Consider the following 13324-nt stretch of genomic DNA (forward strand, 5'->3'; position numbering starts at 1 on the left):
TCCTGCGTTCCCTCCTTAGGATTCCCTCCCTGCTGTCCTCCCCTCTGTGTGTACTGTCTTGGCTGCTCCCTCTACTGCTGTGTAGCCCCAAGCCCTGGCTAAATACAAACCACCAGGAGTCCAGTGTTGTGTGGCCCCTGGTTCTTCACGGGAAGCGTTCTGCATGGTTTTGTTGACTCTAGCATAATCCCTAGCCCTCTGAAATCGGTGTTGAGAGATTCAGCTGCCATCATCCTGGTGGACTTGTAATCTCTAATCATTCAGTGTCAGATGCAGAATATCAATAGGACACAAAAATAGACAGGACATCAAACAACAACAACAGCAGAAATAACAGAAAAATACAACATAAAAGAATTAGAAAGAATAGAACATCCCCATCCTTGTAAGCCATCTTCCACAATTATCAACTACTGGTGGACCTTGTTTCACTACAATCCCACCTACTTACCTTTTCCTGTATTATTGAAGTAAATGTCAGACCTCACACTTCATCTGGAATTACACCAGTGTGTTCCCCTCCGTGAGGACTCTTTCTGAAATTTGTATCATAGTATTACTGCTGTTGGTAAATGGACTCAAACTTTTGAATATCATAAAATAGACAGTGTTCAAAGCTCCCATGGTTGTTTTTAAGTTAGTTTCTTTTTGGGGGTTCCAAAAACAAATCCACAAACTATAATCAGTAGGATATGTTTTATGTCCCTTCATGTATGTTTTTCCTCAGGTCCTCCCTCCCTCCCTCCTTCTTTCCTTCTCTCTCTCTTGCTGCTCCTGCTCCCGCTGTGTTCCTTGATCTCTTGCCCTCCTATGTTTGCAATTCATTTACTCAAGTTACAGCCTTGTTTTTCTCTAGTAGCCCACATCCTGAGTTTGGTCCCTGGGTATACATCGGCATAACCTCCTGTCCTCCTTTATGGTGGCAGAATCCAGAGCAGCATTGTCCTAATACAAAGAAGGTAGAAGCCACACATGCAATTAAACTTTTTCTAGTAGCTACACTGCAAACCAAGAAGTACACCAGAATTCAGAAACAATCGTACACATAAGACACTTAAGTATCGATTGCTACATATTAAAGGAACTGTAATTCTAAAGCATTAAAATTGTATTCAATAGGAAAATTTTTACCTATTCGGTTTTAAAATTTACATTTAAATGAATTCCAATTAAGCAGAATTAAAATCCATCTCCTCATTCCTGCCAGCCTCATTTAAATATCCAGTAGCCACATGCATCTACTGGCCACTGTTTTAGACCTGGCAGATGTAGAGACTTACCAGGTTCATGTTTGACATGTTGGCAAGAACACCTCAGAGGTGGTGCGTGCTCTCTGATCAGGAGGCACATCAACTCCTGTGTGATACTTCTAAGAGTATTAGAGGCCGTTTTATTTCAAGGCCTAGATCCATTAACTGATTGTTTGGAGCAAAATGGTGCTAATCCATCATCACGAGTTACTTACCTGGACACTTCTATAGCGATTAACTTCCCCGAAATCGTACAGATTGTATACTTAGTGGTACAGCCTGGAGCTTAATGAGCTAATTCCTCAACATTTGTGTGTGGTCATCAATTAGATTCTTTGCTTTTTCTTTCTTGTTTTCCTGTGCTCATATGAAATCAAGGTTTCAATCACACTGAAGTGTTTCAATGCATTGCTATAGAGTGCTTCCTGATACTCCAACTGTCCTCTCTTTCAGCAGTGAACATGAATTTAGCCTGACCCCTACGTCCCTTTGCTAAGATCCTAACAGACTTTGAGACCTTTCCTGATATCACTAGGACAAGGTGTTTTTCATCTTGAATATTTACTACCGCTGACCTGGACTCAGTCCTTTCTTTAAGACTCTCTGGTGTCTTTATTTCCAACACAGTATTCACAGAGCAAACTGAATATCCTAGAGATACTCATTGGAATTGGTTTATTTAGGCCTTTCCAGTGGACAGAGCTAGGAAATACGTATTCATAGTGTGTGGGTTCATGTATTCACCTACAGTCACCAACATGACAATTCAAGTTCAGAACTACAGGCTTTATATTGAAACTTCTTTGTCTGAAACAAAGCATTTTCACTTTTAATGACTCTTTGAGGAGTAGAAAAACAATATCCTAGAAAGCCTCATTACATTTCCGCACATTATATGAACACACGATAAAAGATATAGCAAAAATTCTGCTAACACCACAATGGAGGAAAGCAGTTTCTGGTTTGGTTACTGACATCGGGTGCACATATTGTGTTTTAGTCTCTTGGCCTCGTTCTTCTCCACATTGCAGGTCAACAAGGGGTGCACAGGGGCATTTTCAAAGGCTAGAGGTGACATTCACGAATTTACTGGGGGTAGGAAGGGAGAAATTGTGAGTTTGAGATTGCAAATAGTAACTACTATACATACAATAAACAAATAAGTTACAGGGAACTATATGCAATAATGAAAAAGAATACGGAGACGAATATACCTATTTGTTTGTATGACTGAATCATTAGGCTGTACACCAGAAATGTGGTCTCCAACTCAAGTGTAATCAAACAAGGTATATTGAAGTATGGTCTAGCCTTCACTGAAAGATGTGCAAGTGTCTCAAATCCCTGGAGGGAAGTGGACCAGGCAAGCCTGATCTCTACAGACTCTCAAACCCATAGCCTGTTCTCTTCTTTCTGGCTGGGCTTGGGATGAAAGGACAATATTTTAGGAGTGAATTTTTAAATTTTAGCCTAACTGCAGTTTATCGTATCCATTGAGGACATACATAGGACTATGAAATTCTGAATAAAAGCGGAGTAAGCCGGAAAAAAATTAAGTAAAATCTGGAATAAAATAGGGCATCTGAATAAAACCCAGGACTTCCAATTCAGGTCTGCAACCATGAAGCCGAAAACTGAGACCCAGGCTTCCTCCTGGCGGATCAGCGACAGCACAGCCCCTCACACCTACCATTTACTCACAGAGACTGACGATGCCCTGGTTACAGGACGTGAGGTGTGAAGCCCCTGGCGATGCAGGTTTCCGTTGGGGGGACGGTGGGCGCGGCCTCTGCCCTTTAACCCTGAGACCCAGGGTGACCCGACGAGGGGGTGGCGCTGGCTGTGTCTCCGCGCCCTTAGCGGCCGGGCCGGGGCTTCCGATGTCCGGCTCCGGGCACAGTCGGCCTGGTCCAGCGGGGACGCCCCGGGCTGGGTTCCCCCACCTGCCCGCTGCCTGGACCCCACCTCCCAGAGAAGCCCGTTTCTGGGACCCAAGCTCCTGAGCAGGAGGCGGCAAAACGCGGGGAACGCGGCGGCGGGAGCCAAGGGACTGCGGCTGCGGGAGCCCATTGGCCACACAGCTTCGTTTCTGGGACCGAGAGCGTCGGGGACCGAGAGCAGCACAAAGTGGGAGGCGGGAGCGGGACAGCACGTCCACTCCGCGCGTATCTGAGGCGCGAGTTCGCTTGCCGGCAGCTACGGAGGTGGGGCTGCGAATAAAAGACGGCTGGGCGCGGTCTAAAGGGAAAGCTGCAAGGAGACTCGAACTCGGATCACCCGGATTCAGAGTCCAGAGTGCTCACCATTACACCACGGAAACGCAGGCCAGCCCGCCGCTCCCCTGGAGAGCCAGGCGGCCATCAGCCCCGCGGGAGCCGAACCCGCCTCCTGCCCGGCGCTCGCTTCCTCCGCGACGCCAGGAGGCGCCTCACTCGCTTTCCGTCGGCGCGATCCCGCAGGTTTCTACCTCGTGGATGAGACGACGTCCGCTCGGGGATGATCCACAGGTAGGGCTTTTAAACCTTGCCCGAAATCCACCTGCTGTGCCGGGATTACCTCAGGTTTCTGCTCTGAGGTAAAATTCCCGCCAGGAAAGAAAAGATGCAAAAAGCGTTCCTTACCTTTTGTGTTCAGCTGTCCTTTTCCCCCCGCCCTGGGAGCTCTGCGACCCTCAGAGCAGCCCTCGGGTCTCCCTGGGATTGCCCCGCCGTTGGACCGGAGGTGGAAACGGTAGAAGCCCGGCCGGCTTCCATCGGGGGCCTCATTCCTCGGCTGGGAGTCGTGTTCGGAGCCTAAAGACCCCTAGGCGGAGCCCCGCCAGAGCCTGGCCTCGTCTGCCCCGTGGGGGATGGTCGGGGGTAAGGAGGTGACAGCGTTTCTTCTGGCCCCTTTCCCCTCTCCCTTCTTTCTCCTCTTCGCTTCCCGGGTCCCTCCTTCCTGGCCTCTCGCGTCCCCGAGACTACAGGCGACGCTCGGTCTCGGGTGGGGAGCTCCGTGTACTGCTCGACTGGCTTCTACACGTTTCCATGCTCCTGACGTTTCAGGGCTTCAGCAGCCAGTGTGAGAGCTTCCAAGAGCGGCCCCTTTGGAAAGCCTTTCCCAGCCTCCCTTTGTGGGGAGGGTGCAACGCGCCATGTGAGCGCAGGGAAGGTGGTACATGGGGGACGTCTGCCCGAGAGGCGGGGTCATCAGCTGAGGGGGCTCCAGGGTGGCGGGGACCTGGCGGCCAAGGCCATGGGGTCCCGCGATGGGGCGTCGTGTGCCGCTTCCTGGTGTCAGGCCCCGAGCGTGCCCCCGTGAAGAGCCAGCCCGTGTGCCCAGAGCCAGCGGGTCTGAATGGGCTTCCAGCCGAGGAGGGAGGGGTTGGGGAGCACGTTCGCTCCGCGTGGCAACAGCGTAAGATTTTATAATCCTGCTCTGAGCACAACAGGAGCCTACGACTGCTAATTGGAAGACCTGTGCTTCAAGCCCAGCACGGAACGTTCTAGTCTTACTTCCACTCATTCTCCTGCTTCTCAGTGTCCCAATCTACCAAGCCTCCCTCCTGAGCTGCTTTTATGCTTCAGGCAGCGACCTGTAGCTCTCAGTTCTTGTCCTCACTAGCTTTGCTCTGTGGGCGCAGGGCGTGCAGCTGTGGAAGCTCAGTCGTCCTGGGTATTGACGGAGCTCGGCCCAGCGCGATGGATTCTCGCCATCGGGGTCTCACCAGATGCCTCTGGTCTCTCTGCACCTTCTGGAGCAACCAACCACACCTTGACCTACCTGATGGGACCTGTGGATTCCACAGGACCTGCCATGCTGATGGAGGCTGAAGAAAGGGCGTGGATATCAACTTCTCAGACTCCAGGTTGGTGCATCTCCACAGTCAGTCATAACCAGCCATCACAGGGTGCCACCAACACTTTGATTTCAGGGTGTTGTGTGCTTACCGTTTTAAAACATTTAACAACATTGCTTTTTTATTTTTTTAATTTTTAAATTAAAGTGTACTCAGTTTACAGCGTTGTGTCAATTTCTGGTGTACGGCGTACTTTTTCAGTTATATATATATATATTACTGTTTCGATTCATTTTGCATTACCACAAGATATTGAATGTAGTTCTCTGTGCTGTAGAGAAGAAGAAGGTTGCTGCTTATCTACTTTATATGTAGTAGTGAGCATCCTCACATCTTCAATTCCCAATGAACCCCTTCTCATCCCCTTTCCCCCACTGGTGACCATAAGTTGGTTTTCTATGTCTGTGAATCTGTTTCTGACTTATAAATAAGTCCTTTTGTGGTTTTGTTTTGTTTTTTTAGATTCCACATGTAAGTGATAGCATATGGTATTTTTTTTTCTGTTTCTAGCTTACTTCACTTTAAATGACAGTGTCCTGGTCCATTTGTGTTGCTCCAAATGACATTATTTTATTCTTCCTTACGGCTGAGTCGTATTCCATTGTATATACACACCACGACTTCTTTATCCAGTCATCTGTCAATGAACATTTAGTTTTCTCCAATGACACTGCTTTTTACACAGGTTTAGGTGTACACATACATGAAGCAGATATTACAGAGTCCTCTCGTATGCTCTGTTCTCCCTCACACAATTTCTTCTATTATTAATATCTTGCAGTCGTTTGCGACAAGGGCAGATGGATACCATGATCAAAGTGGAAGGCAGTTTTCCCAAAGTGAGGCTTATGCACTGCACCTCGAATGTGCTGACACTTACCATTTCCCCGAAACTGGCAATCGTGAATACACAAATTGTAGTATCGGGGAACTGTGTTTGAACTCTTTACTGCCATTTATGGTGAATAAGAGACCATTTATTCTATTTAATAGTTGGGGTAAAGTCTTGGAAGGCACTTCTGGGACACATTTTCCCCAGAGGGCAAAGCTTCCTGCTCCCCTTCTAAGTTGCTTTGGGGAAAAAATGCTGCATTTCCTTCAGGTGACAGACTGTGAATTAACAACCTTCCAGGTGAATGAAGATTAAGGTCTTAATCCGCAAAATAGGAACACTTTATTTCAGACTAGTTCCACTCCCCATTTTCTGTTGGAAAGAGAGAGTTGGTCATCTTACTCCTTTACTGCAGAAACACCACTTGAGATCTTGAACTCAGGGAGACCTATGTGGACAGGTGACTGCCTCTCCCAGCCCAGGGAAGACAGATGTTTCTGATAGTCTACCTAGCTTTCCCCAGTTTTACTTTTGTCTTTTATATCGGACATGCAATAACCCCAACTCACAAGCAGTAGTATCTAGCACGGTGTCCAGGGCGTAGCAAGTCAGGCACCAGAACATTTTCTACCAACTAGGGGAGAAAGATTTTGTGAGTGGAGTATTTTCCGGGGTCTCTATTGGAACGATACAGTGAGGTTCCCGAAAGAGAGTCTGGGAATCTTTGCCCATCCTTCAGTGACTGGTTTCCAGCATAGGGACCTGAAACATCTGGTGTCTCTTCCTCGCTCCCGCAGGAACATAAGTCAGCCTTGGACCAGTGTTTCCCTAGAGACACCCCATGAAAGTGCACACGTTCCCTTTCGCCTGTCTGTGGTCATGATCATCCTTCCGTTGAGGGACCTTTTGGGGATTACAAGTAACCAAGGCTGACACGCCTTCAAAGGGGCCTTTCCGCTCACAGAGAACTGGTTTTTAGCGCAGACCTCAAAGGAACATCCCCTCAGTCTTTGGACAGCGGCCTGTGGGACTTCTGCATCCCCTAATATAGACTCAGACAGTTTTGTCCTTGGAAATGGTAGGGTGCTTTTAAAATGCAAAGTTTAAGAGTTTCCCTTAGTTTCGCCCTGGTTGTGGCTGTGTTCTTTATCGTGTAAAAGCCATTTCAGAATCTTGAGAGACATTTTCCAGCTTGGAGTTTTAAAAGGGGTGCCATGTGAATACAGAGTAAGGGAAGTTGGATTTACTTTCCTGAGAGAAAGGACAAAAGAAAATGACGACAACACACTGGGTGAGATACAGGAAACAAGCATTTTCAAGAGAATGAGCGTGAGGCAACAAAGGTTAGTGAGTGATCCCTGAGAAATGGAAAACAAACAAGTGAGCCCTGCAATTGCTCCAGTTTGCCACCTGGAGAGAGTTTCCAGGCAAGGTGAGAGAGGAGATGGACAAGAAGCCCCATGGATTTCACTGAGTGGAGGACAGTGAGCTGAGAGTCTTGGTTCCTTCTCATCATCTCCCTTTCCCCACGTTGAGCCTTTTGGAGTTTGGTGTTCTCACCTGCTGATAACCCGCAGTGTCCTGGGAAGAGTCAGGTTTAAGCCCTCTTCAGAAAGGAATGTGCCGCTCAGTGTGAATCTCCCCAGTAGAATTAACACCATGCTTTACCCGCAGGGACTCCATAAATGCTGATAAATGATTAGGTACATAAATGGACGCCTCAACTGAGGTGACACTATGGGCCAAACTGATTTCTTCTTATGTTGGAAATAAACAATCTCCAAGAAAGACTATTAAACACAGACAAGATTATTCTAAGACCTGAGTAATCTGGCAAAAGAAGGCTACCTTATAATTTTGTCTAGGCACAGATAAACCAAGGTCACTGTGCAACCGATAAAATCCCAAACTTCCTCTTCTCTTAAGGCAATGTTTTTCACACCTGTACTTCAGTCATAGACCTGCCTGTGCTGAGTAACAGTATTCAATATGGAACAAACCCTCCTTCCTCCCATCCTCCTTCGTATCTTCCAGCCAAAGCCCAAGTCTGATACGAGACTCCTTCTGATACCCTTTTCCTTAGATCATATTGTGTCTAACTGGCTACAAAGAACTAAAAACCCATATTGTTTAATGAGAAGTGTGTTCCTAGAGTTTGGCTTAAGTGAATTCACACGAGCTTTCCAGAAATGAGCATCTGCAAAGGGAGCCTCAGAAAGAAAGGTTATGTCGTGTGTCAGATAGCTAGGCTTAGAACTCCAGAACTTGCTGTTATCCTTAAGAAAAAAAACAAAACAAAACAAAGATCCTTTCTATCAAACCCTTTAATAAGTGACCTTAGGAGGTCAGACAGGATTGTCCCATGTGTTATTGAAGAGAGAGATTGAGGATAAGGTTCAGGGAGAAGGTTATTAAGGGAGACTGGTCAGCACAAACTTAGCTTAAAGAGACCTGGGATCTGGCAAAACAGAGAAACAAACAACGTTGTTGACCTTGAACCAGCAGCCAGTGCAGTAAGAGGTGAATGAGCTCAAAGATCACTCAGGGAAAGAGAGAGTCACCTTCTAACTTGCATCCTTCCCATGGAGTTGGAGCCTGAAAAAAAGAGGGATGTTCCCAAGAGATGGGTCACCATAACATAGCTGGGATTGGCTGGGTTGGTGGTTTCACAAGGGTGACAATGACCATAACCTCCAAGTGATCCACGAAGCATTCATGACGTAGTGATGGAAGGATAGAGCGGATTACTTTTCAACTCCAGGGCCCCAGGTTCATCACAACCCTGTTCACACTGAGGGATGATACTTCTGTGTGAGGAAACTCAAAAGTACATTCTGTCCAGTCAAAACTAGTTGTCCAAATTCATCCTAAACTGAGGTGACTGATAATGAATTCATTACTCGGTTGACGTTCCTAGAGTCCTCGTGCAGTATTTGAGGTGCTATGAAAAATAACTTTCTATATCACTTATGAAGTAAGTACCAGCTTATTAAAAACCTTCAAAGTCTGACCCACAGCTTGCTCAGTGAGGAAAGCCAGGATTCAGGCTGATGAGTTATTTTGTAGTTATTTGTACAATGGGAAGCATTTCATCACTAAGACTGTATCCAGAGAGCGTATGTTCTTTATAAAACTGTTAGCATGGATAGAAAAATCAGGATTCTGTAGGAAATAATGTGAGATAACTTATGGAGGAGAAAGAGTGCTGCTCAACTCCACTGGCCCACAGAGACACAGGAATCTCTTCATGCACTTAAACAAGCTGTAGGCCCGTGCCTGCCCCTAACATTGTGTAATAATACAGAGACCTTTAATTTACAGGATAAAGTGAATGAAGATGATGACAATGACCACAGCTTATCAGGAAAATCTAGCTTTGGGCTTTGGGAGTTGCAAATGGATTTGTATACAAGAGCAGTATGTGATTTTGGAAGACAACTTAGCAACATATTTGATTAAAATGGCCATTGAATATTTAGTCCATGTGCTGCCAATCACTTGATAGAGTGACTAGCCTACTTTGACTCTCGCCAACACTGACAATTTGAGAAAGGTCAAGGACTGACAGAAGAGCACATCCCCGCAGGAGTGGAGATACTTGTGACTTCAAGTAAGTCAAGTACCTTTTGTGAGCCTTTGGGTTCATCATTGTAGAGTGAGGAAATTTGGCACATTTTGTTTTTTCCCCCACAGAATTTGCGGCCCCACAGACAGCAGAAAATCGATTTCTTTCAAGCCTCTTCTGCGTCTCACACACCAATGGCATTAAGCAGTGTGGTTGGAGGATGACTTGGGGTCGGGAGAAGGTAAGCTTTCCTAAGTGGCTGATGCAGTCTTCCGTCTTTAACCTTGACACAAATGCTCCGGGGCACTTGGTCACACCCATTTCACCCTCAAGTCAGGTTAGTGCAGCAGCTAAACTGAAGGGACTGATGCTTCTGAGTGTCTCCTAAATCTCAGGGTCACCCGACCCAGGTGCTGAGAAAGTGAGGACTTCCTTTAGAACATCACTTTCCCCTGCCTGCCTGTCTTTCTCTTCTCAAGCTAATCTTCTATGTCCCTGAGCACAAGGGCACACAAACGCTGAGGATCATCAGCCTTCCCTGACCCATGACCTTGAACTTACCACGTTTTATTTTTCAGATCTAGACCAGGGCAATGGCACGTGTAAAACTCAAAGACCTCTATCAAAGCAAGTTGCACGAACACTGCTTTGGATCCCTTTCTGTTCGATATGTGGGTGAAGTGGATGAATATAGAAGAGCAGCGTCATGCTGACAAGTCTTTCCAAATAGATGGTCTCTATTCAATGACATAAGCAGAAATTGCTTTTATCATTTAGACAGCTTGGAGACAGATTTTGTGGGACTGCAACGCAATTCATATGTGAGAAGTATAAAATGTAGTGTTTAGTGACATTGCAAAAAACAGCAAATAGAGCACACCTCCACACCTAGAGGAGGAGTTTAGAAGACTGGCACGTGAAACCTGACGTACGTTTATGGAGCCAAGAAGTTGTCCAAGTGAGATGAGGATCTGACCTAACAAGGGATGCAGTGAACAGAATATTGAGTCAGGACGGAAAACACTGTTTAAATGAATTATTCATTCACATGATACAATATTCTGCTCTTTGTCCTACAGTTTTTGTGATTTACACAAAACTGGCAAAGACCCAGAGGACAATGTCGTGTCATTCTACAAGTCTGCCATCTTTCACGGTGAAAAAGCCTTAAAATGTGTGAGCACTTAATGAGAAAGTGGTGTGACTTTATGACAGCCTTTAAGAAAATAAGACTTTCAAGGAAACACTTTATCTCTTGATATTTTTATAGACACAGGAGACAACACGAGAACTATGCTTGGATGACTTTTGGGAAGAGATAGGTTGGTGGTATCAGCACAAGTGTAGAAAGCGATTAAGAGTGGCTGGAGAAGGAGTGTCCCCATAGGTGGCGACGTTCATGAGACCCCAAGCGGCGTGGCCTAGGCAACTGGAAGGCAGGGGCCCCCAGGATTCCATGCCCCTCCCCCACCGTCCAGTTCTGTTATTGCAACTGCAGGCGGTTACCTGGCACGCCAGGGCCCGCTCCATCACTCCTGTTAGAGTCTGCGCAGCAGGCAGTGCCTGGGGCCCTGAGCTCTGTGCTCTTGAACGTCGTTTGTGTGGTTCGAGACCCTCAAGCGTTGTGAGCTGGTGATCCAGTTGTTGCCAACAGTAAGTTAAGTACTCCCGTTGTTGTCATGCCTCAATCCTGATTAAATTTATGTGGCTTCACTTGTTTTTAATCCATCATATGCTGCGTTTCTTCTCCCCAGCCCCCAGCTCTACATCCTCTACCTCACGTCACCATGGCAGAATGTCTTGGCCCTTTATGTGGTCCGAGGGCAGAAGTTACACTGTTGGAGATCAACCAGGAGCTGCACTTAGAGCTGACCAAACAGAAGCAGGACTTCCGAGATCTCACCCAGAAATTCCTTGTATGCCAAGCTACTACCTACTACCTGGCCAACCAGCTGCAGAAATACAGTAAGTCCTAAGGGTCATGGTCAGCAACGTGGGGAATGATCACTTTCTTCCCTCTCAGAAACGGAAACTCTCCAGACTTTCCCTTGCACCCCTTTGTCAGCATAAATGTCATTCTGAGCACAAGGCAGGAAAGGTAGAAGTAGCTATTTGACCCTCATTTCCCTGAGGATGGGAAAACTGCGGCACAAAGAGTTGAGCAAATGTTCCAGGTGTGTAGTGAGCTGTAGTGTGCGACTAGAGTTCAAATCCCAGTTCTTGATGCCTCGTGAGATCTCTCTACAACAAGCTAAACTCTGTCCATTGGAATCTTTGCTGAGGTGTATCTGGTCTTGCATCACTGTCGCCTAAACGTCTGGGACTAATGACTGCCCTCAGCAAGCTTCCCTGAGGTCACCGTGGCAAAGCACTGTGCCAGTTACACTGAGGTCATGTGGTGACAGCACACACTGGGGGAAGCAGTGATAGCACCTGCTTTGAAGGAGCTAAAGGATGAGCCAAGTCCTCGTGGAAACCGTGGTCTCGATGAGTGATACCATTCAGACAGGGGCTCCCTGGTGAGAGGGAAGCTGAGTTTCCTGGGTGGAGGGTCTCCTTCCAGAATCCCAGGAGGTCATGTGACACCCTGTGTTGAGAGTCCGGATGTTTTCTGGAGAAATCTGACAATCTGCATCACCCAGTTTGTCTCTTGCTGTGCTGGTGAAACTTTGGTGATGTGGGTCAGCAGGAAATCCAGGCGACCTTGAAGGCTGGATCATGAGACATGTGGCCAAAATGAGAATGAGGGTAAGTGGGGGAGAACACCATCCCTAGTAAAACCCACAGCAGTATGTGGGGCAGGCCCTTCCTAGTGCAGAGAAGATCAGAGACTCTCGGCCAGGCTTCCTGGGCTCATAATCCATGCTGCATTTCTTTCTGTGCCTCAGTTACCCTCTCTGTCCATCCAGTGTTGCTGCATGTTTGAGATGCAAACAATAGTAAATTCTTGTAAAACTCTTACAACAGTGCAGGCAGATTGTAAAGACACTTCCTAGCATTGCAACTTGGACTAACACAGATTATCCTAGTATTTTGGCTCATGTCTTTCACGTCCTTATAGTTTTATGCAACATATTTCACACAAGTGTATCCAGAAGAATTTTCTTTACCCTTTGAGGTACTTCTTCATTACTGAAATCCCAGCACAAGGGAACCATGAGTCCATTAGTCCTAGGGTCCATCCCAACCACACAGGAAGCCACCACTTCATGCCCGTGCTCGGTGTTTCACCTCTGAGGTTGCAAGTCTTGGTAGAGTGGCCCGTGATGCAGAGTCAGTCTCAGGAGATGTGAATTCTGACCTTTGCTAATGCCACTTTGTCTTCTTTACTTCCTTTCTGTGCCTTGGAGTTTCTCGTTCCTCAGCTCTGAAATGGGGACTAATGGAATGCCATGCAGTCGGGAGGCTGAGGAATGAGACGTGGAAATCCCTGCCTAGAGCCTTGTAGCAGGGTTACCTCTGACCTTGGGCTGGACCCTGCCTCCTCCCTGGAGGGCAGTGAGCACAGCAGGGTGTGCAGCTTTCCCCTGAGGCAGCGTCTCTGTTTCCTCAGAGTGTGAAGAGTGCAAGGACATCATTGAATCCGTGCTGGGGGAGAAGCTGCAGTTTCGGGTGGTGACGTTGGCAGAGAAGCTGGCAGAGAAGCTGGCAGAGAAGCCAGTGCTAGCTGATGAGAGGTTCAGGTAAGGAGGGCTCTGTGCAGGGGGGCTGGTGGGAAGTGTAGGCCTGTCCGAAGTGGGGCCGCGAGCGACTTTGGGCCAGGGGAGTGCAGAAATGGACATCACAGTACATGAAATTCACCAGATTCAAATCCAGTGAACAAGTCAGTGGCCTTTGGA

The 13324-nt window shown here is 47.1% G+C and overlaps 1 protein-coding gene across 5 annotated transcripts in view; it reads left to right on the top strand.

The window, feature by feature from the left end:
- Positions 1 to 13324, top strand: part of NBPF7 (Putative neuroblastoma breakpoint family member 7) — a 105898-nt gene that overhangs the window by 72256 nt on the left and 20318 nt on the right. The window contains exons 1-7 of one of the 5 annotated variants that reach the window (XM_072967872.1): positions 3639 to 3757; positions 3885 to 4108; positions 4873 to 5097; positions 9242 to 9530; positions 9614 to 9726; positions 11240 to 11450; positions 13039 to 13168. In XM_072967872.1, coding sequence (XP_072823973.1) covers positions 9706 to 9726; positions 11240 to 11450; positions 13039 to 13168 — 362 coding nt within the window. In that variant the 5' untranslated portion in view covers positions 3639 to 3757; positions 3885 to 4108; positions 4873 to 5097; positions 9242 to 9530; positions 9614 to 9705. The other 4 variants (XM_072967875.1, XM_072967873.1, XM_072967877.1 and 1 more) reach the window with 4 other exon arrangements.

This window comes from Vicugna pacos, chromosome 9, assembly GCF_048564905.1.
Source record: "Vicugna pacos chromosome 9, VicPac4, whole genome shotgun sequence".
In the NCBI taxonomy this organism is placed as follows: Eukaryota; Metazoa; Chordata; class Mammalia; order Artiodactyla; family Camelidae; genus Vicugna; species Vicugna pacos.